Source organism: Choloepus didactylus, chromosome 8, assembly GCF_015220235.1.
Source record: "Choloepus didactylus isolate mChoDid1 chromosome 8, mChoDid1.pri, whole genome shotgun sequence".
Classification (NCBI taxonomy): domain Eukaryota; kingdom Metazoa; phylum Chordata; class Mammalia; order Pilosa; family Megalonychidae; genus Choloepus; species Choloepus didactylus.
Window position 1 is genome coordinate 47,615,693 of NC_051314.1, and position 25,430 is coordinate 47,641,122.

Below are 25,430 nucleotides of genomic sequence, written 5' to 3' on the forward strand. Positions count from 1 at the left end.
TATATAAAATCTCTTCACTAGCATCTTAATGGCTTATTAGAAAGGATACAAGATAATTCTAAGTACATAATCTACAATCTTCAGGAGAAGTCAAATGATATTACTTTTAGATAATTATAAGATACTACCTTTCCGTGAATTCACTTAGGAATCTACCTTTCTGACCATTTACTCTACGTTTATCTAATGAAAACACATAGATATGAAGCTTAGTTCTGCCATTTATTACCTATGTGACTTTAAAACATTTACGGAAGCTTTTGAACAATTCCCTACTGTGCAGAATGAATATATTAATATTACTTTGAAACATAAGAAATTGCCATATTTGTAGGTCAAAAATGGTAGAATATCAGCAATTTCTTATGATTCAAACTAATACCTCTTTCATGGAACTGTGGCTTCCCAGAATGTTTGTCACATATTGAGTGGCTAAATGATGGTTCCACTTCTCTTACAGAATGACTTCATTTAGAAGGAGTTCCAGGTGACTGTGATCAAAGTTCAAAGTTGCATAAGATGTCAGCTATTTAGAAAGATTCAAACTTAGTTCTAACATTATAGAAAATTTGAGTTAACAATGGCTTGTAGAACATCATCTTTATGTAAGTATTCTTATAATAATCAATTTAGTATATAATCACATATTTTGGGCTATTCATTTATATATTCCCATTAACTTACATCAGGGATCATGACATCTTACATCCTGTCTAGGGCAACAACCTTGTCTAGGACCCTAGCAAAAGTAATATATTTCTTTCTATCTTTTCCATAAGAGTTCTAACTTAGTACCATCATCATTACATCCTAACGACCTGTGCTATCTGGCTCAGAACAAGTGCTTCAACCTCCATTTACCCATTTCCACAATGAGAGAACCAATCTCTCAAGAGTGAGGAAGACAGTTACTCACTGTTAGAGCTAATAGTTTGCCATAGGTGAGATGAGCAGGGATGTGGTCGGTCTTGGATCTCAGTGATTCCATATACCAATGCTCTGCTTCGGGGAGTTTGCTTAATCGCATATATGCTTCACCTGGAATGAGAATTATGACGCTCAATCTGAGAAACTGCTTTCCAACCGCATTTACTATACCAGCAGCAGCAGTAGCGTCCTCATGTTTACATTCAGTGGAATTTTAAAAGCTGTGCCATTATCTCATTTGATTCCCAGAGATGTCATCATCATGTCCACTTTACAGATGAGAAAACTTGGGTTTGGAGAAATTAAGTGACATGGCTAAAGACAAAAATTTATTAAGTGGTAAAGCTTTGGTTTTTAACCTAGGAACATCTGACTCCCCAGCACATATTTTTTCACCATTTCTTTTATTATTTAGGGGCTGGTTTGTCCTTTCTTCTGTAAAATTTTTGTTCTTTTCAATACACTATCATTCCTTTAGGAATTCAAATATTTATAGGCAAACTACTAAGTGGAGAGCATTTTGCAGGCACTGGAATAAAGATGTGTTACCTGCCCTCCAAGATCTTACAACCCTGTTGAGAAGTTAAGACTAATGGAAAGAATAAAAAAAAGTTGATTAACTATTAATGCCAGACCCTAGTTTATCCAGAAATTATTTGAATTTCATATTTTAATAACTAAATTAAGCTTACCAGTCTTACTTGGAAAATCCAATGAATATACAACAATTGTCAGGCATGCCCAACACCATGGAAAAAGCTAGTCTGGGGCCTTTCAGCAATCAGTCCTTACTTTCAAATTAGACAAATTTTAGCTACCAAATGGCATTTCACTAGCAGGCAAAAATTAAAAAAAAAAAAAAAAAATGGAAATAAAGCCAAAAGTATATCAATTGCCTGCTTATAATCATCATTCCTTAAGGTATGGAAGAATATTAAGCTGATGGATAAATAACATTTTAAGAAGATTTGTATATTTAAATTAAATAATATAGTTTTAATCAGCACTGCAAGTGTAGATGCTATTCAGTTTTTGAGGCCAGGCAATAGATGGTAGCCTGAATATTTTCCAGGCAAACCTTTATAGTTTAACCATTCATAACTAAGACAACTTTTTCCATTTAGAGGCATAATCAGAGGCTTTTCCTAAATTTATTACCTTTACTAGTCAAACATCTTTGCTTCAAAGAAAAAACTAGCTTCTTTTTGTTTTAATCGTATTCCTCTCTTATTAGCACAGCATTGCCAATACAAATATATTTGATGAGTTGAATTGGTTTGAGTCTTCTGAACTTTTCAATACTCTTTACTTGGCTGGTTAGTAAAAAATACTGGTGACAATATACAATATGCACAAAAACGTATGTATCCACTTACACACATCTATGTGTTTCTAGTTATAAGAATAGTCCTTAAACTATGCTAGCATAAAAATGATAGCTGGAAAATGTTTTTCTTCTAAAGTTTAAGAATTTGTTTAGCTTAAATCACATGATTAATCACATGATTAAATCACAGGATGAGATGAAAGAAATATTGAAGTAAATAATGTTATGTAAATGCTAAACAATGGAATGGCATACACAAAAATACTCATACAGTTTGATAGAATAGTAGGATTAGGTATGGAATATTTTACATTTCCTTTAGCTTCTATAATAATTCTGTTTTTACTAAATAACTCTTTACAAAACCAGAAACACCATTAAGACTTTTTTTTTTTTGCCATGTTGAATTAACAAATACTTCCAAATATAGAAAGTAATCATTTTTCTTAGGGTGAAATGAACCACTCCTCAAACCAATAATAGATATAATTTATATGACAGCATAGATGCAAAATCGCTAAAGAACTGAACATTTTAAAGTAATTAATGGTGACTTGTATCCAAATATTTATGTCAAAAATGGATTCTAGAGTCAGTGAGAAAACACAAATTAACCATAGAGTTAGGGCTGAATGATGTGCCTGCATTATGGGTTCCTTTTGGAATCAATATGAAACTCTATTTTGGGTCTTCAAGTGCTCAGAGGTCAATTTGCAGAAGTTGTACAACCATTGCATTTAATATCATTTCTATTTTTCATTTACAAAAAAATCAACTAATTTTAGAATACTGGTAACAATAGGTCTTCTGTACAAAAAAAAAGAAAGAAAGAGCGACAGAGAATCTCAATTCCAAAGTGCTTTAGGGATCCAAATCTTAACCCAAGTTATTGAGTTCAGACATGATAATATCTGAAAATCATTTCAGAATCTGTACTTTTTCCCAAGTCATAAGCAACTTATTAATTTGTAAAACTTCAGAGACAGGGAAATATCAAAGGGTTATAAATAAGTCACAGTGCATCTTGGTAAATGTACAAAAACTGATAAGTAACTAGTCTACTTAGGTACTACTCATTTCAACGAAAGAAAACTTCATGTAACCATTCATTGTATTTCAATAATAACAACAATTGTGACAACAATTTTCACTGAGTGTTTACTGTGAATGGGGTTAAGGAGTTATGGATGGCAAATGTCTGACTTTTGTGCAGCTACTCCTGTCATCGTATATAATTTGTTTCTCAATTAGCCCCTCAAGAAGTCCTAACACATTACCCCTCTGAACCACTATATTGTTCAGATTAAGTTTACAAGATGAAACCTGTTTTCATTCTCTATACTTGGTGCTTTATATACATAAATATCCCTAAATAGCAAATGATATATATCTAATGTATATATATTACATTTGCTATTAAAGAATAGATTTACCTAGATTTTACAGATGAAGAAATTGAGAAGCAGAGTGGCTAAGTGGATGAATCTGCTGATCTCTTGACTTATAAATGCCTTTCTGCATTTCTTGACTTATTTATGCATTTTCTGCATAAATGCATTTTTTGATTTATGCATTTCTAGACTTATTTATGCATTTTCTGCATAAATGCATTTCTTGACTTATTTATGCATTTTCTGCATAATGGTAGCACTACAATTAAAACCCAGGACTACCTGAATTCAAAGCACACAAACTACCCAACTTGCCAACTCAGGTGAAAATTATACTTTCTCACTCACAGCAAATTATTTTCTAGCTTCTGACACATCAGTTTGCCTTGGGCTTAAACCATTGAATTGAAAGAACAAGGAAGAGCAAAAACAACCCATGGCTGATGTTTAAAAATGCTTCTGATGCATACAGAGTATTCAATTCTTAAGAGGGAACAAGTGGCATATAAGATGCTTTTTCATTCTAAAGTTGACCTTAAGACAAAAGCAGTCTATATGTGTGGTAATAAAATCAAGATGCAAAAGTAAAATGCAAGAAAATGATCATGGATGAATTAAAATGTTTTAAAAAGTCAACTCAATGAAACAACAAACCATATCAAAGATAACAAGTATTTGCTATATTATTGGCACTGTCAAGGTAGGAGATTTACATTTCTCATACCCATTTTATGCATGATGAGGAAGGCTCAGGTATGATAAGTGATTTGCACATGGATAATTAATAATCCTATCTTAAAAAGGTCAAATGACTCCAAAGCCTATGATTTCTTTTCCATTCCATCAAGCTGCCTACCATATAAAAACTATTATTTGTTGAATACCTATATGGTCTTAACATGTTATCTCTCATGCTTTGACATGAACCCTAGGCTATAATTAACACTGAGTCTTGTTTTACAAATGAAGTGACTGTGGATCACTGAGCTTAAACAATTTGTTCAATGTCAAAAACACGTAAACACCAGACTCAGGATTCAGATTAGAGTTCTTCCTGGCTCATTCCACTAAACCACTCAGCCCAAATATTATAAAAAATAATCAGGGAGAACAAAATAACTAAAAACTGCCATCAGTGGATTTAGTTTGGGGAGAGAATGGAATGTATGTAATACTTCAAGCTTGATTAAAATATTAAAATCATAAAAATCCCATAAAGGAAATGGCCACAGGAAAAGAAAGTTCAGTAAATTCAATAAGTAAGGAAATGAAGATAGGTTGGGAATGGGTAGGGGAAGGGGGTTAAGTCGTCTTCTCTGGTACTGTGATTTTTTCTTAACAGAATAATGGAACAAAAAATGTTTATAGTACCCAGGAGAAAAGAAACAATGATGGCTATTTTTCCTTCTCATCCTGCAAAAAATGACATAATAGAGGTACTTTCACAAGAATGAGAATATTTGCTGTGCGATGATGTAGTGATCAGGTTCATCACCCAGATTTATTTCCGATTCACTCACAGACAAAAGAGATTTGGATGTCTCCAGGCTAGCTTCAGGCAGATATAAACCAGTTTCAGACGTAGAACAAATAATGTCATTCTTTCTTCCTAAAAAGCCCCAGGACTAAATAAGCCAGGCAAAGGCTAACTCCTTAAGGAAAGAATGTTGGATTATTGATGGTGCAATAGTCTAGATCTCAGTGATGCTCATGTACCTATGTTTCAAATTACTGGACAGAGCCTGCTTGCAGATAAAGGGCAGGGCATGTAGTGGAACATATTATGCATATATTCCAGTGTAACCCTTTATTTCTCCCGCCCCTGTCATGCATTTCTACTTTAAGACTCCATACAGATCTTTTTTTTTTTTTTTTTAACTTTTCTGACTACCCTTACCAAAGTAGTCACTCTTCACTCCACTCCTATTATAACCATTACATGTTTTTACTTATTTTTTGATTCTTGAATATGTCTTTTGCATATCAATTGAGGTTAACCAAAATGGTTAAAGCATGTGGTAGTAAACATAAAGGATAAAAAGATATCATTTGTCCCTGCTTTCATGGTACTTACAAAGATACATTTTTTTAGCTTTGTATATATAGATACAAAGATAAATTTTTATGAGTGTTTCCCAAAGATTGACTTTAAGTGCACATGAAACAAACAAAAAATTTGAAAAGTTAATATTTACGTATTTGATTTAATCCGTGTTTAAAAATGTGATTTCATGATTTATGGTTTAGAATGAAGAAAAAGATTACATAATAGTACAGATGGTAAGGGCTCTGGGCACAATCATGAGTGATACATACGTGGCTGAGCGGTGGACAGTTCCGAACTGCGTATAGCTATTTATAATTCAGGGAATTATAAGATTATCAGGCCTCACAGAGGTCATGGCATTTTTGCTGGTTTCTGGAGAATGAAAGTACTTACAAATAATCCTTTGTGATTTCTAGCAGGATTCCGCTGCTAATGCAGTGAAAGTATCTCATTGAAAATACCGTTAATTTTAGAATGCACTATTTGAAGGATGAGCATTCTATCTCAATCCATCTAATTTCTGGGCTCTCCAAGTTCTTCCATTTAAAATACTTACTGGTTTTTCTACTGTTGGTTTCAATGTACTGGTTATTTTTTTCAATAAACATTTTTACAAATCTTCAAGTTTATGTTTTTTCCATTTGCAACTGGGCAGTGATCAACGAACAAAGGTTGAAATCAGTACTATCAAATGCTCTGAATTTTCCAGAAAGTAAGAGACCATGTATATATAATGTCGGGGTGGGGGTGGGGAGGCTGTGTGTGTGTGTGTGTGTGTGTGTGTGTGTGTGTGTGTGTGTGTGTGTGTGTGTGTGTTGGGGAAGGTAATACACCTGCCAAAAATGTAGTAATGTCATGGAAAGAATTACAATGATAGTAAATAAAGTGGTTTAACATAACTGAAATAATTAGGCAACACTAGAAAGAAACATGCAACTAAGTGCTAAATTCAAAATTTATACCAGGGAAAAGAAAAAAGAATCTTGAATGTGGTAGCAGCTAGGAAAGAATTAATGAAAACAATGGTATTCAGAGAAATAGGACTTGAATATTTGCAGAAAAATGGGAAAGGAGTCTATTAAGAATCAGAAAACTAAAATAGAAGCATTTTCAGTTTTATACACATCTTTTTAGGAATATATCCTGGACCAAGCAACATATCTCTATAATATATCCTGAATTAATTATACTAAAATTTGCTATATTAATGTTAATAACTAAGACATTTTAAGTCAGAAATTTAAAAATCCCTATTTTTAATGAATACTTGAAAATGAAATACTAATGGCCCACAAAGTCCCATGCCCATAATTAACAATGTTGGCAAAATAGGATTTGCATTCCATGACAAAACTTATGCTCTATTTTCATACTTGAATATGGTAATAGCTTCCATCAGTGTACAGATTCTTTTGGGAATAGAAAACAACCTTCCCCTACATATCAGGAAAACCAGATACACACACAGCAAAATAAATACAATTGGTAATGCAGTTAACTTTAACCTTAATTATATTACTCGACCATTCTAAATGTAACTTCTTGTTTTCCTGATAACTGATTCTCAAGATTGTATCCTTCACACAAGATTTTCTTTTTCCATATGACTATATCTTTTAAGAACGCCAAATTTTGAAATCCAGTCAATGAATTTCCCTTAGTATAGCGTAACATCACCTCAATTTTTCTAAGCACAATTGAATCTACAGTGAAGTATTTACTATCAAGTAAAACATTCATTCCAGGGCTTTTGCCAAATAAAAGATTCAAATATATCCTTTTTTCCATATTCATTTCCACTGAAGCCTTACGAAACAGTTAGATTTTTCAAACAGTATACATTAAAATGATTTGGGAATAAGAGAATAAGAAGGATATTATTAGGTATTAATTTGAGTATGTTGACTTTCTCAGAACTCAATTTAAAAATAAAGGTTTTAAGCTTCAATCTTTGGCTTTGCCACTAAATTGGCAGAAGTATGAATTAATGTAACAGCAGGGGTTGTGTAGTTTTAAAAACACTGAAATACAATCAACTGTCTCATATCGTATTTCCAGGAAAGCAAGTGATATCTAGACCTTAGCATGATCTGTAGGCAACCCTACTATTGGCATTAAAGTACTGAAACTCCCATAGGGACCATATATCTTCTGACCCTGGGTTTAATTGAATCTTTAAACAAAATATATTACCTACTTGATACAGTTAAACTGGAGGTTGGCCTTTGTAATGTAGAGAGTAATGCCTACCAAATGAATGTCTGTGACTAGAGAACATAATATGAAATTTATATCAAGGATAAATGGTAAAAAGAAAAAAATAAATAAACCACTGTAGTTCTATAATTAGAAATGAATATTTAGGAGGAAATTTTATGGTTTGTCAATAAATTTTATATATTTATCCTTTTTGATACATAGGCAAAAGTTCATGATTTCCTTATCTTGCTGGCTGCATATCTTAAAAAGTGAAGTTCTAAAATGTTTCAAATTTATCTTTCACTTTTTCTAGACTGATGAACCCTATAAACCTGGCACCGGTCTCCCGGTCTTATCCATTTTGATGATGTAAAAATAAAAAGCTAAATGAATATACTCATCTTAAAAAAATAGAAGTTAATATTCTTTTTTGGAGATCTATAGATTCTAATTCAGTTATATGGCCATACTTATATTTGAAGAGCCAACTCGCTGATTCCAAGAGTGCCAATGAATCAATCGCCAGAACTCAAAATAGGGGAAGCAGGTGGTATAAAAAGCTTAACACTACCGGAGTGTTAATGCTTCCACACTTGAGAGATGTGAAGTTCACATCTCACATAGTTAAAACCTTCCTTCATCTCCTTTTCACAGTCAGCATGCTAAATGCCTCAAGCAATCCACTAAAGAGCAAGTAGTCATAGCAGAAAACATTAAGTGTATAAACCATCATGTTAAAAATTTATTCGGAATATCCCTGCTTTAAATAAATTCTGGAACAAGATGAGGTGTAAATACGCATGTTCACAAACACACACACACACACACATTCACACAAAACAGAATAATCCTACAAAATAAATGATTCTGCTAAAACATATGCCATACAGAAAGCTGAGGGAGAAATGGCCTTTTCTTCAAACCATTGCACAGACTTAACACAGCACACAAAGTGTACATCTTTCAAGTATAGTTAGGATAAATTTAAAAGTGATAACTTTTTCCATTTTGTTTTCAAGAGGTGTATACGATGTCTCATTTTGTCAGTTCTTATCTCAAGAATAGTAGAAATTCTTAAGATCACTGATATACATTTATGACAATTAACTTTTTCATTTTCCAAGTTTCTTTCTCAAAAATGCAATTCTAAAATCTGGACAAGCTTTTTACACCAAAAAGTGCTCTATTAAATTTATTGTATTTCCTATCCTTGGTTCTGTCCCCATTTTCTGTTAATAGCCCATTAAACTGGGGGAATCCCTCACAATTAAAAAGCTTTTCTTACAAAACTGAAAATTAAATCAAATGATTCATCTACATCTTATGGGATAAAATAAGAAAATACCTTTTCAATTTCAAACCTATGTAAGTGAAAGATCCTAGATGCAGGCTGATGGAGAAAAATATATTTTCCAATATTGGGATGGATTTTTATAAGTAGCAGGGATGTATATATTTTTAAAAAACTAATAATCATCAAAAAAGAATAAAAAATGTATGAGCAAATTAGAGGCAAATAGGGTAATAAAAAGCAATGGGTCATTATTAAGCAATGGAAGACTGCAATCCTCTCGTAAGATAAAAACATATTCCCCATCATAAAAACATATTTTACATAAAACATAGTTTTACATAAAACCATATTTTTTAGAGAACAGGAAAATATGAGTATACATACAAATTATAGCACCAGTATCAGGAGAATTTAAAAAGCTAGATTTTTTTTTTTGTCCAGGCAACATAGTACAGCATACATATTATGGACAAAATATTCTCAGGTTTAGAGTAATAAAATTTTCCTTCTATATGTAGGCATTCATTTAGTGATGAGAGGCTCTAATGAGTTCTAGACCAACTGTGAAATCTCTTGGAAAATTCTATGTGAGAATTAACCGCATCTATGATTTACATTTCATACCACTATCACCTCTGTCCCACTCAGCATTAGTGACATTAAAAACATTTTTTTTTTTTTGCACACTGAGGTTATTCTAAACACAGTGATTATAGACTACAATGACAAGACAGTAACCCTGGATTCTCTCTGATTCTGTGAAACACATTGTGCCCCTTTGTTCTAAAGATCTATTGCCAACATGGAATAGCCTAAATCACTTACATAATGAAACCCAACAATTACTTTATGTTGAGAAAGCCAAGTAATTTTATAATAAATAGTGAATAGGCTTAAAATGACCTTTGGGATTGGAAGGGCTCAGACTGATAAAAATAATTGAAGTTACATCCTATTAGTGTCCCATAATCTCTTAGGGTTATTCAAAGGCAATGCTTCAGTAGAGATAATAAGGGAAATAAATGATCATAGAGCAACAAAAATTGAAGATGTTTAAAAATTATCCCATATTATTTAATGCACCTATGACGAGACAAGAATTTTCCATTTTATTCTTTTTAGTTAGACTGAAGAGGTTTTTGTTAGGTAGTTTATTTCTTGCTGATTATTAAATGCATACAGAAAAGCTATTTTGAAATTGTAAAGAATATATGAATTTCAATAATATAGAAAGACTAAATAGAAAGCACATTTGAATTTCAGTCAGGAAACTACATTTATGGTTCTGCCACAAACTGTGATGTAGAAAAGATCAACTCAACTCTTTGGTGTTAATTTTCTCCCTTGGGGAAAAAAAAAAAAAAGACTATGTTAGGAATTTTAAGATATGAATCTTCAAACTCTATTCTATGATTCTAAAATGCACCTATAACATGAGAATAAAAGGAGAAACTGAGGTCCAATAAAAATACTATAATGGGTGTCAGAATAAAGAATAATTTTAGCTAATAAGTCTAGAGAAAAAATGCCATTACAGAAAAGGAAGAAACTATAAACTAAATATGACAATTTTAGTTTAGAGGATGTGCTCTGTTAATGGAATTTACTTAACTGCACATAAAATGAGAACGCTGTTTCAATTTTGGTAAAGTTAACAGTAAAAGAAGGATTTTGATTGCTGCTGAGAGAAAAGGAGAAATGGGCCTGGAGAAAATACACAGCAATTCTAGATATGGCAGAACCAAATAGAATCCTTGTTGAACTTCAGGAACTGCAAGGTCATAACTATGATAAAATGGTATCTGTGGAGAAATGATATTTATACTGGTATATAGATAAAGAACTGTTAGGGAATATAATCATCGACTTTTGTAGTTTAAAACTCCCCTAAAATAATGTTATGCTGGAAGCAAACGTTATGAGACACTTATTAAGCTAGGCATTTGGCCATATGCTTTACCTTCATTCTCTCAATCAGTTCTCCAAATGACTTCATGAAGTGGTCAGTGCTACTACAGCCATCTTACAGAGGGGGAAACTGAGGCTTGGATTAGGTAACTTGCCCAAGATTACTTAGTTAAGTGGCAAAACCATGATTTGAACACAGGCTATGAGACATCAGAGTTCACACTAACTCGCCATTTAATCCAGCTGGCTTTCTAAAGAGGAAACTGAGGCCCTTATAATCACTCATCCAAATAAAGTCACTTGTCCACATTCACACACTGGCTAAAAGCAATTTTAATAGTTATTTTGTCATTTGGTCTCTCAATATTTCATGTATTCTCACACCTGAGTAATTATAACAATGCACTAGGTTCAAGATTAATTTTGGCTTATAAAAAATAGTATATATTTCATGTTATTTCTATAAGCTTGATCTTATGAAAAGAATAATGAGAATATATTTTTAAAAATATTTCTAAATGTTTACTTATAAGCTGCTATAATAAAAAAATAAATTTACAGTCTTAGAATAAAATGTGGAAAGATGTAAGTCAGGAAGTAAATGAACCAAAATTGTCACTTTCTATTAATAGATAAATGGGGAAAAGATAGTCATTTGGTGTTCAGGATTAGTCAACTGGTATGCAGTAAACACAGCAATGAGATAAGTTTTTCATAAAACGTTCAAAGAAAAGGAAAATGATAAGGACTAAGTTGTTTTTGAGAAAAGCAACTACGGTGAATTATTTATTAGATTACTTATAACAAACAAAATTGTGATTTTTTTTCTCACATATTCCTTTTTTCTCCTAATACTCAATGAAAGGAAATATAGAATGGGGAAGGCGGAGAATGTTTGTATATACACACACCAATGCTTGAGGGTAGTGGTTGTGAAGGGGTAATTGAATGAAAGACATGAGAAAAATAAATACTTACAGGGTAACTCTAGCCAGACAGTTATAATCCATCATTGATCCCTAAAGGGCACTAATAATATGTAAATGTGCAAATTAGAAAACACATTCAAGGCTGTTTATAAATTTGATAGGATAATCAGTACATGCTGACAGGCTAATGAAACTGATGAACTGATAGGATAGCTTATCTCCTGGGCCTTTTTTTTTTTTTTTGGTCAAATGGAGGCTAATCAAATGTATTAGGAGTTAAAGCAAACACTTGGGATTTCACCCACTTGATTAGGAGGTGAACTGGCTCTCTAGGAAAATTATAGTTTTGAGAACAACTGAAATGGCAAAATCCTAGTCAGGTGATAAGACTTTCACATAAAATTAAACAGAGGACAGGCATTATAATTATGAAAAAAAAATGTAGAATTTTAAATTATGTTCAGATCTCCCATAACAAATTGTTAGAGTGCTTTTCAGAGTCTGGGTAAAGCAAATACCTCCTTCTATAATGACAAATGAGACAAAGGGCTAAGCAATAACCTCAAGGGACACACTTATCTTTTGCTGCCTGTGTGTGCTCAGCATCTGCAAAACCATATGACAGAAAGATCCCAAAGTGCAGCCGAATTTTCAATCAAATTTTACTTTAAATAATTGAATGAATTTCTGAAATCATTAACTATAGTTAATTCCTATTAACAACAAAGATGCCATACGCAGTCTGTTGCCAAGGGTCTCAGAGTCCTTTCTCAATTTAAACACATCTTATTTGACAGCTGAGGAAAATTGAGAATAAGACCTCCTCAAATGTTATAGTTAAGAGTAAACTCCTAAATTAAAACTGTTGCTTTAGAGAAAGCAGACCTTTTGGTATTCATTTTGACATGAAAAATCATCCACATGGAAAAGTTAATTTAACTTATGAATCTGCATACTGTAGGAACACTGTATAGACTTATTTGTGTGGAAAGATGATGCTAAAACACTGGACATTAAAAAGAGACGTTTTAATTCAGAAAAGTTTAAGGGTAAGGATATAGTAAATGAAGAGATTTTACCTTATAATAGTAACATCAAAGAGAAAAAGAAACAGCAACTAAAAACACTCAGGTAGGTTTCTTTAATAATAGTGTTAAATCATTCCACTGCTGCACAGGTTACCTGTGGTGGGGATGGGGGTGGGAGTGGGGTATTTCCAGAGACATGGGAAGAATACATTAACGTCTTTCAAATGATAAATTTTCTTCTGTTTACTGACTGTGCCCCATAGTTCTGAACTATTTCTAAATTTTCTGTCATTTAGAAAAAGAGACTGTTCTTGCCAGGCATACATTTTCTGCTTTGAGAGGACTTGAGATTTTTTGTGTGTGCACAAGCCATATAGCTACTATGAAAATTTTCACATCATGATATATAGAAGCAAAAAATATTCCTAGAGATCATTTAGTCTAATTTCATTTATTTTATATGCATGGGGAAGGCCTAGAAATAGTAAGTAATTTAACTAAGTTTAATGAAAAGGAAAATCCTAGTTTGCAATTTGTGCTTTTTAAAAGAAACATTTGATTTTAGGACAAAAGCAACACTCCCTTCTCTTCTCTTCCTTGTCTCAAAACAGTAATGCTAATCAGCAGGGCATCTCAAAATGTAAAGAATTTTCTAATAGTCACATGCTGAATAGGTGGTTTTCAGTTTTGCGCCCCCCCCCCCCCCCCCCGTCAAACAAATATAATTTATACCTGGTAGTCATGGATTAACCACAGGTGAAAAGTGGATATTTTATTAGAAATTCTAATTCTCGAGCTCTTTTACCTAGAAAAATTCATGCCTTAGCTTAAAATGCATTCTGACTAATAAGAGAATTAAGGTAATTATTCAAAGTAGAAGCAGGAATAACTGTAGACCCATATTTACAGTCATCACAGTATTTGTTTGACTATAAATTACTACTTTAAAAAGACCTACCGAGATCCGAGCCATGATCAGTGAAAACCGTACAGTTTGACTCAGTTAGTCTCATTTTTTATAAGCATTAAACATCATGACTCTCTCCACTATAGCATTCTTACTTTTGAGAATCTGCCAATTCAGAAAATTATAGGATCAAAAATTATCGCAAATTTGATTTAATTTACATTAAAGTGAATGTGTAATTTATTCATCTTTAAACATACTTGGAAAAACTGCACATATATATAGATACTACTTTTTCAATCAACAGACTGTAGCTAATACTTGATACACAAATGGGATTGTCAGCTCTTACGATAACTCCAGAATTTACCAGTGGTCCTTGGCCAATGTGTTGAATTACTATCATAATTCATTTATTTGATCTTGTCAGAACAAGTGTACTTTGCTAGAATTTGAATGTAACACCAATTTTGAAAGTTTCTTTGTGAGAACTGATACAATTTTTTAGAATTAAATTTAGTATAAGCATGGGTTTTAATTTCTCCACAGGTCCCTGAAACATCAATTAAAATATTAACATTTTACTTACCCATCATGTTGTACAAGCTTTGTGGAGCAAACTGCCTTGGCATTTTCTGAATTGCTTCCTTGTATACACCAAGGGCATCCTAATTTAAGAAATAAAAACAAGGGAAAATTACCATTAAAATACATAGATATTCACTGAAAATAAGATAGTACCATCCTTCCAAAATTAAAACTTTCCACTGCTATTTCTAAATGATTCACTAGAGGAAAATAATTGAGCTGTTCTTTTGATACTGTAGAGTATCAATTTCATGAATGAAAATACTCAGCACAGTCAATGAAGAATGCCATAAAAAAATTTGGTTTAACAAGGAGTCTAACATTAGCTGTTCTTTTATTTTTATTTTTAAAAAGTTTTTATTCTGAAAAACTTTCAAACTTAGAGGACTGTTGCAGAAATAACAAAAAACCCATACCTCCAAGATACCCAGATCTAATTTTAACATTTTGCCACATTTGCTATATCATTCTCTATCAATCCATCATCTGTCTATATGTCTATCTATCTATCCATCTATTTTCTGAACATTTAAGAGCAGGTTGCTCATAAAACTCTTTGAACACATAATACTTCCATGTGTATTTCCTAAGAACAATGATGCTTGTTTACTCACTTAACTGACCTTAAGTGAAGTTATCAAGTTCAAGAAATTTAACATTGATATAAAGCTTACATTCTATATTCCAATTTTTTTCTTGTCTCCCAATATTGTCTTCTTGATCCTTTTACCCATCATTCTTAGATCACATCCAGGGTCTCATATTACATTTAATTGCCATCATCGCCTAGTTTCTCTTTCATTGTATGTATTTGTATATGTTTGTGTAAACATAAATACAACATAGATCTTCCCATCCCACTCCTCCCAAGCATACTATCCTGTGGAATTAATCACACTCACAATGTTGCAGTACCCTCACCACTATCCGCATGTCAGAATTTTCTCTTTATCTGTGGCATCTGACATTTTGATTATATACGCCACGACATGGACCAGTTTGGGTTTAATTTGTTTGGAGTTTCTTGAGCATCTTGGTTGTGTAGTAGTTTTTTCAAACTTTTGATTTCTACCTTATGTTCACCCAGTGTTTTCTTTATATCCTTCATCTCTTTTGCCATATCTTCCCTGAATTCGTTGATTTGATTTTTGATTTAGCATTATTTCTTTGAAAATCTTTAATTGATAATTTCATTAAAGTGAAACAATATCTCAGGTGTATCTTAATTGAGGTGTAAGTCTGTTTCTTTGACTGGGCCAAATTTTTGCTTTTCCTAATGTAATTTGTAGTTTTCTGTTATGTAGGCATCTGGCTTCTTTGGTTACCCCAATCAGATTTTCCTAGACCAGAATGGGTTCAGGTCTCAGAGAGGAGCAGTATGCAGCATCAAGTTTCCCTGAGGGTGTGTCTTAGAAGATTGACAGACTTTCCTGTGAGGCTTCTAATCGCTGCGCTTTTCCTAACCGGCCAGGCGGTGCCGGTCAGCCTGTTGCTCCTGACTGGTAGAAAGAGGTGTGGCCCCTTTAATTCTTAACTGAGGTTGTTTCTGTTTTGACTGTTTTCCCCCAGGTCCTGGGATCTGAGTTCTGAGGGGAGGGCAGGCCCTTGAGCTGGGCCCCACCTCCTTCCTCTTAGGGAAGATGCACCCCCTAGGGAGCTATCTTCTGCATTTCCATAGCACCTTTGTCTCTCTGACTCTGTCAACTCCATCCCTGTCTGGGTCAGCGAGCTGCAAACTGAAAATGGCTGAGGCTCTCTCCACTGAACCACTCAGGTTGAGAGAGAGAAAACAGGAAAGAAAGCCCCTCTTCAGAGCCAGTCCACGCTCCCCCCACCCCCCCCAGTTTTGCCTGTTGATGAGATAGAGCACCTGGTCTTCTGGACTCCCCTTCCCGGGGCACAGGTGTTTTCCGGTTCTCTAAGGTCAGTCTCTAAAAGTCTCTGAATATATTTTTAATTAATTTTTTTCCTCTCCATCCCCACCTCCTCTCCACTGGTAGCAACTTCAGGGCACTTTGCTGCTTGTCTATGTTTGTAGCTTGTATTCAGTAGTCCACATTTGTTAATTAAAAACCCAGATGAAGCTAGGCTGAGCCATATTCACTCGCTCCGAGAATGCTGCTTTCTCCCACAAGGAGGTCCTGCAGCTCAGCTTGCCATGTGGGGAGGGGGCTCCTGGCATGGTTCCACAGTTTTACTTACAGATTTTATGCTGCAATTTCAGCCTTTCCACCCAAACCAGGTTGGTGTACGATGTGTGGACAGTCACGGCTGTCTGTCAGCAGTTGTTCCAGATTATTTACTAGTTGTTCCTGGTTGTTTATTAGTTGCTCCAGGGAGCTAACTAAATTCCATACCTCTCTATGCCACCATCTTAGCTCCTCCTTGAGCCTTGAACTTTTAACCCAATCTTGTCGGGTGGAATCTTTTCATTGAGTGTTTCCAAGGAGATGTGACTCATTCAAGCATAGGTAATACCTTTGACTAGATTATTTCCATGGAGAGGTTACCCCGCCCATTCAATGTGGGTCTGAATTAAATCATTAGAGTCCTATAAGAGCTCACAGACAGAAAGAGCTGAGAAAGACTTTTGGAGAGATGCTTGGGAGCTGACTCTTTGGAGATGCTAGCCCAGAGTTTGCTCCAGATAAGCTAAGCCAGAGACATTTTGGAAAAAGCCATTTTGAAACCAGAACCTTGGAGTAGACACCAGCCACATGCCTTCCCAGCTAACAGAGGTTTTCTGGACGCCAAAGGCCATTCTTCAGTGAAGGTATCTTCTTGTTGATGCCTTAATTTGGACACTTTTATGGCCTTAGAACTCTAAATTTGTAACCTAACAAACCCCCTTTATAAAAGCTAATCCATTTCTGGTATTTTGCATAATGGCAGCATTAGCAAACTGGAACAGTTTTGTATAGTCATATCTTTTGTTAAATTTGGGAAGCTGTCAGCCATTATTTCTTTTAATATTCTCTCTGCTCCTTCCTCTCTCTCTTCTTCCGTGACTTTCACAATACGTATAATGGTTTTCTTGATGATGAGCCACAGGTTCCTCAGGTTTGGCTCACTTTTCTTCATTCTTTCTTCTTTCTCCTTCTCAGTCTGGCTGATTTCCATTTCCTAATCTATATGTTCCTCAGTTCTTCTGCAAGTGCCAATCTGCTGTTGAAACCCTCTAAGGAATTTTTAATTTCTGTTACTGTGGTCTTCAGCACTGTTTAGTTCCTTTTCATAATTTCCGTCTCCAGATTTACATTCTCTTTGTGTTCATCTGTCATTTTCCTGATTTCCTTTAGTTCTTTATCCATATTTTCATTTAGCTCTTTGAGCACATTTAGGACAATTTTTAAAAAGCCCTTGTCTGGTATGTCCCAGGTCTGTTTCTCCTCATTCATAGTTTCTAACATGTTAATCTTCTCCTTTGTCCAGGCCATCACTTTCTGTTTCTTTGTATCTTTCATAATTTTTTGTTAAAACCTTAACATATTGATATTTTAATGCGTTACTGCTAGAATTTTAAAGTCTAAGGCATTTGTTCCTTATACTTGTATCCAGTTACTGCTACGTCAGAGATTTTCTTGAATGCAACGAGTTAATGAAGAAAGAGGAAAACAAGAGAATATGTTTGCCAGTTTTTTACAGATTGACCTGTGCAAGTGCTTTCCTTCAGGGATAATCCATATAATGAGTTTATAGGATAACTCCAGGCCAAAGCATAGGGGCCTCCCTGATCCTTTCTGCACATGTGTCTTATTTTGGGTACACACATGTGGCCTAGGAATTCCTCCATTTATACAGATATGAATGTCCCTCTTTCCTGACACCCTGGCACTGCACTGTATGGCCTATAGCCACCACTCTCTTGCCCCACCAGCCATGACTTGACTGCTCTCCTTCAGCGTTATGTAGAAGAGTTCTGTGAACTGCCTTCTACATACAGGGCAAGCTCTGGGATGGCAAGCCTGTGACAGGTGTGCTGGTTCAATCCCTCAGGCCAACACCTGTTCCCAGTGTGTACACATGGGTAAATTTGCTTCCCCTGGAACTGGGACCAGGCATCCACACTGGGAGTAGGGACCACTGCAGCCCTGAGTTGGTAACAGGATGGGGGATGGGCCCAGAGCACCACAAGGTCCTACTGCTTTAGGTAGCCTTTTTCTTGATTCAGTCCTTGCCCTGTTACTGAAATCCATTAGCTCTTTTCTGGAGCCTTGAGAAAGACTTTTCTGCCATTCGTGCTGGTTATTCAAAGTTTCTGTAGGGAAGACAGAGCCCTAAAGCTTCTCATTCTGCAATCTTAGTGGGGCTTCTCATTATATTTTTTATTTGTTATCTGCTTAAATCTAGTCTTGTTAAAGGCTGCCTTATTTTCATTGTCCCATGAAAACATACACGGTAACCTCAACAATAAGAAATTCTCTATTATTCTTTGAATCTTCTATCTTGAAGCTGAAGGGAAGTTGTTCAGGGTGGGAATACAATGAATCCAATCCCTTTCTATAATTTCAGCACCAAAATTCAGATAGGATGGAGGGTAAGAATTGTTAGGCTAAATAGTTTTAGTATGATCTTCACTTTATTGTTATTAAACCTTAATCTCCTATCATGTTCCAATGCATTATGTGATTATTTAATCAAAAAAGTTGTTCTCCAGAACTGGCTCTCTCATAAAGGTCAAAACCAACTATGCCAACCCTAGTGAAGCTCTATCAACTGCCATTTGCTAGAAGTAATTTCTGGTGACATTTTTTTATGGTTTTTCAGCAAAGTCCTTGTGGTATTATACTCTCAGAAGGGTTATCCTGTTTCTCCTGCTAGATTAATGAGATCAGGTATCACCATGTAATGCTCTTTAGTTTCAACAGAAATTTTATAGTTGACACAGAAAAGTCAATAAGTGTTTGGAGGTCACCCATGGTCATTTAAGTCATAGTTACTTTAAGTTAGGCAATCAGGTGGGATCTAAATTAAAAAAAAAAAAAAAGAAAGAAAGAAATATATCTTCCAGCTACTGAGAATCAACTGAAATTATTAAATATGATTCTTTTTGAAGTTGGATCTTCATCTTTATACTGCAGTTTTCAAAACTTTTGGAAGAGTAAGTGGAGGGTGGTATGTTAGAGAGAGAGAGATGGAACGATGGTAATGAACATGAGGGTATAAATACAGGCAGACATGTTTCCCTCGAGAGAAGCTGAGTTTCTCCTATTTCCCTATTTACATCCTCTCTCCATCACTTTCCTCTCCTCCCAATTAAAAGCCATATAGTTAATTTTCCTTTCACTATAGTTTTTTAAATAATTAAGAAAAATAGGTAGGTTTTATATCAATTCACTTGTTTAATATTCAGAGTACTAACAATATATATTCTTACGATATCAAACACTGGATATAGGGTAACAATTCTAGAATCATAAAATCAAAGCGATGGTGAGCAAATAAGCTTGAAACAATGTATGCTATATCCCATTAGTTACAGTACATATTGCATGTTATAATTGCTCTGAGAAACTCCACAGTAAAGAAACATGCTAAATTTTCCTTAGCAGAGGTTTTTTCCAAACTAATTTGACCTCAAAATACTTTTAATGAACACACATAACTAGCTTCTCAATGCATAGTAGTGCTCCTGCAATGAGATTGTGAGTAAAACCCACTGATAAGTGAATATCCTCATTCTTATGAAATGTACACAGCAGTATTAACTATACAAGGAGCATGATGTATACAACCTACACTCAAAGTGTTCAGAAAATGGCTGACAAATAGACAGACAGACAGGCAGATGGGTGGACAGATAAAATGATAAGGCAAAAAAATTAAAATTGGTAGGTCTGGGTATCCAGGGGGATAGGGATATGGTGGGGCTCTCTGTATGGGGTTTGTATTAGTTTTGGAACTGTCCTGTAGGTTTGAAAGTTTTTCAAAATAGAAAACTAAAAACAAACAAACAAAATACATTGAGACTGGATCAGAACATGGGGGAAGGGAAAGGACAGATATGTTTTAGCTTACCTCATAGTGTCCCTGCTCATGGTAGAGCTTTCCCAGGTTATACAGACAGCTGGTAACAGAGCTCTTGTGTGCATGAGGGTCCTTCAAGTTTTCATCGGGAATCTCAGAACACTTTAAAAATGTTCGTCGGGCTTCTTCTGTCTTTCCTTGGTTCATTAGAATAATTCCTGTGTTTAAATATGCAGCTGAAGGAAAAAGAGTAGAAATATAAGTGTGAGATGATGATATGCACTGTGCCTAAATAAAGTTACTTTATCTTTCATTTAGTTTTGGTGACATTTTTTATTTCAAAAGAAAAAAAAATACTTATGGAACCAATACTTATGGGATAAATAAGTATTGGTTATCATTGAAACTACAGGTATCACTGAACACTACATTAAATCATTTCTGCACTAAAGGAGTTCAAATTATTTTTGAGCTTAAAATCTAGTTGGATAAAGTTGTTTCTAATTTAAACACTTTTTAATGTAAAAGGTATCAAAATATGATGAAATTGAGAGAGATGAATTGTTAGAAGCTCATCATTTGAGTAACAAGCATTCAGAAATAGAAGCCTTGTGTTTTTTCACTATCAGGTTATAAGTGACAAAGATAATTTTCACTGATAAAGGATGTAAAGGCATATTTTTAAATAATTCAAATAATACTTACAAGCCAGTGTAGGCCTACTCCCAATCGCCAATTTATAATAATGTAGTGCTTCTGCAAACCTGCTGTTCTCCTGTAGAAGTAACCCTCTGCATAAGGAAAACAGAAATTTGGAGACAGGACTGTATTACTATATATAAACCACAAATTTTTATTTTACATTCCAAAAATAAAAATGGTTAACTGGAGCAATAAAAATGCTGACCTAGTACTATAAAAAATTTTTAAAATAGAAGGAAATTATTCCTCAGGAGAGAAAATACTGGATAGATATCAGTTGCATTTATGTGGCATTAGAAAGTATTAATTTTTTCAAAAAGCTTTTTACCACCACTGAACTTTCCCCTTTCCAGCCATCATTTCTCTCCCACTAGAATTACAAACCACCTGGATTTCTTCTTGGAGCACGCACATTTTCTCATCACTTCAGAAAGGAAACTTGTCTAAGGCAGTGATATATATAGAAACATGAGATGCCTCTCTGACTAGCCATGTTGCCCAGGGAATTATTGGTCCATGACTGCCTGAAAGGCAAAACTAGTCTGGGTCAATTGGAACAAGGGAGTCAGAATTTAATCAGACACCAAAAAAAGGAACAAAGAAACAGACTGAAGGCTATTACCCACACTACTATTTTCTTATTATTTGGATTTGGTCAAATAAGCTTCAATTTCAGAACACTGGACAAATTTCAGTTCATTTTTTTCTGAGACACATCTTTCTCTAATACATCATGGGTTTCCCTAGGCAGCAGCTATATGTAATCCAGCCATTCCCTGACCCGAGCCTCATGACCTAAATGAGAATCAATTATAACCACGTCTATGAAAATGCGGTGTCAGGGAATGGGACTAAGTTCAAATAACTCTTCTGGAGTACTTTTCTACCTATCCCAGTGCAAGTATCTCACAGACACCACAGCACATTTGTGGGGACTGCGTACTCTTGTTCTCCTCAAATTGCCGATTCAACTTGCCAGCTGCTGAGGCCATTGAAAGGCTATATAATGGAGATTTGAGGGAAGAGAAGGCTACTGATAAAAATTTACCATTTTGATGAAAATTTTTAAATACTCACTTTATTATTTAATGGCCACCATTGAGAAAATATCTGAAGTAAATCGTTTTGAAATTGAAGTATGCTCATTTGAGACATCAGCATATATTATTAACAACTTCATTAATTCTAGTCTTTGTTGAAAAGTCATTTGAATAGAGGAAAGATTTCCAAAACAATTAAGAATACTTTCATATATTCATGAATGTGTATTTCCTTAAAAAATCTTGAGCAACAATTAATTTGGTTATGAAACTGATATGCTGTGCTGTTAAGGGCACTTTTCCACTGCTGGGTACAAGAACAAAGCATCTTGCAGAATGCAAGTATTTCTGAAAATGCTCAGTGGTCTTAAAAAGTGGGAAAACTATTTAATGAACACACATATATTTTCAAAAGGAATACTTTTCCTTACATCAAAAATTTTATTGCTATAATGCTCTCTAGTCCATATACATTATCTCACTCCTGAAATTTACCTACAACCTTAAATGTCTATATTGCTTTCCTTTCACATGCAAAGAAAGAAGGGCTTCTCCTTTGATACGAGGCTAATGATAGCAGAGAAGAATTACTAACCAGATATTTAATCCTATTTTTTTTACCTTCTTCAAGGATCTCCTCTTTGCCCAATATCTTCAATCTCTTTTCCCATTACAGGTCCCTTTCTCTTAAACTACAAATATGTTCATAAGCCTCTTAGAATGTAGGGGGAATAAACACCTACAGACTTTAGCCATCCCTGTATCTGATTCTAACCACTACCTTATTGTTGTTCTTCCCTTCAAAGTCAGATTTTCTTTAGAATTACCCTATGGTACACATGTCCAATGCCTCAAATCCCATTTAACCTTGAATTCCCCTGAAATGTCATGTTCAAACTTCTATTAATTATCAAACCCATGTGACCTGCCCACCAACTGCAGCCACTTGAGACTAGTGAATTCATTTTCGGGAAATTCTATACTTCTTTGGCTTCTGGGATATCAGAGTCTCTTTGGGACCATCCTACTCAGAAATGAAGAAGAAAATACCTCTTCATTCATATGAATATATGAATATGAATTCTTATAAATTCATATGAATATATGAATGAACCAAAAGAAGTTGGTAGTTCCCAAGATTTTGCCTTTGTGTCTTCTCTCTATAAACACTGTCTCTTGGTGACCTCATGCACCCATGTGGTTTGTCTATATGCCGACTGCTCTCAAATCCATGAAGTAGCAGTCTCTCTCCTGACCTCCAGATCTGTTTTCAATAGCTTATTGAGCCATGTCAAGCCAGGTGCTCTCTGGAATTTCAAAATCATCACATCCAAAATTGCAGACAATATCTCCCACTCAAAAAGACAGAAAGACAGACAGATGGTGGTAGATGAAATAAATAAATGAAATAGAAGGAAAAAAACTCGTATCACTCTGTACCCTTTTCTCATCCTCACAATTCCTGTTTTGTGAAATCTCCAAAGTCCAGCAATTCCTATTTTCTTAGACTTTTATTCTGCCCCTCAAGGTTCATCTGCATGGCTCTTTCAGGGCCCTTTTTATCATTCTGACACCTGAATAACTGCAGTAGCTCACTAATTAGCCTCCACATAATTGCATTTCTAAAGGGCAAATATGCTATTAGGCTAGACAGAATGAACAAGAGGGGGCGAGCACACGTCTTTGAAAATGTGCCTAACTAAAGCTCATAAACCTCAAAAACTGATACATTTAGTCTCATGGGATGCCCAATGCTGAGACATTATAGTCCTGTCATTTTCCAATTTATAAAATATACAAAGAGGGGAAAATGATAAATAGCATGATAACCACACCCAGACACTCCTGTCTGGCCGGATTACTTGAGGGAACCTAGTGGGGAATTAGTTGCACAGAGTCATGCAGCGGCCAAGTCTCCAGTATTATATATAATGTGGCTCTTTGAACAAGAGAGTATTGTCCTCAGTGATATCTGAATAAAGCAAGCAGTGGAGGGAGTCCAAGTTAGATGGCTACTGTGACTGATTTCTCTTGGGCTATGGTTTAATTATCAACTTGGTCCTAGTATGCATGCTACAAAAGTGAACATGAAAGAGATGCACTGGCCTTGGATGCACAGTCTATTAGAGGAGACAAACAGGAAAACAAACAAATGGTATGGAAAATTAGTATGCTAGAGGACAAGGCCACAACAATGCCCGGGAATTGACAAGGAAAGCCTCACAGAAGAAGTTACACTGGCAGAGGTTTGAAATTTCATACACAGCAGTAGCTGGGAGGAAAAAGTGTTATTATCGGCCTCATGTTGCACAGGAAGAAGAAGCAGTTCAGAAACGTTAACTACCTAACTCTAGATTTTAGGATTGTTGAGAAGCAAAGCTAGGGTTTAGGCATGGCTTCTCTGATACTCAATTCCAGAAGAAAAAATTCAGAAGAAAAAGAGATAAAATAATTCAAACCTAGTTACATGGGTATTAGATTTACTCTAAAATTCTCTGAATTTTGTTTTTTCAAAAACTATATTATACCATTAACTTCCACTGAAGCATGGAAAGGGAACTGAGTGCCATTTTGGCAGTGCAGAATGAATTTGGGTCAATTCAAGAACTAAATGATTGGGATTCTGTCACTGCTGTTTTACAGATTTAAAAAAGCTTTCTTTATTTTACTGAAGATAGGACAGTGGGATAGAAACCCTTCACAAAGCAGTAGTTATGGTAAAACTAACAACAACAACAACTCAATTTACTCAGCACGCATAGTACTTGACATATATTATGTCATTTAATACCCAACCTATGAGGCAGGTTATTATTTCTAGCCCCATTTTACAGATTAGGAACCTCAGTCAAGAAAAAGTTAAGCAATGTGCCACAGGTCATGCATCTACCAAGAGGTATGCCAAAATTTAAACCCAGCAGTCTGGTTATAAAGGAGGATCTATATTTTAAAAGATCATTCATACCAAAGGCTTATCCATAACTGTTTGACATTATTGACATACGTTGTTTACATGCTGATCATGTCAACAAAATCTTCTGGTTTCTACATATATTAAGAAAAAGATAGCATATATGACATATTATGAAGCCAGAGTCTATTCTGAAATAACTGCATTCATAGTATATGGAGTTGCCTTACAATTAAGGAAACTGGCCCAAGCTATGTATTAATGT

General features: G+C 34.7%; 1 protein-coding gene across 1 annotated transcript in view; it reads right to left on the reverse strand.

Annotated features, from left to right (window-relative positions):
* Positions 1 to 25,430, reverse strand: part of TMTC2 (transmembrane O-mannosyltransferase targeting cadherins 2) — a 438,482-nt gene that overhangs the window by 139,148 nt on the left and 273,904 nt on the right. The window contains exons 5-8 of the mRNA XM_037847587.1: positions 21,218 to 21,303; positions 20,564 to 20,748; positions 14,547 to 14,625; positions 917 to 1,038 (exon numbers count right to left, since the gene is read on the reverse strand). Coding sequence (XP_037703515.1) covers positions 917 to 1,038; positions 14,547 to 14,625; positions 20,564 to 20,748; positions 21,218 to 21,303 — 472 coding nt within the window. The remainder of the gene's footprint in view (positions 1 to 916; positions 1,039 to 14,546; positions 14,626 to 20,563; positions 20,749 to 21,217; positions 21,304 to 25,430) is intronic.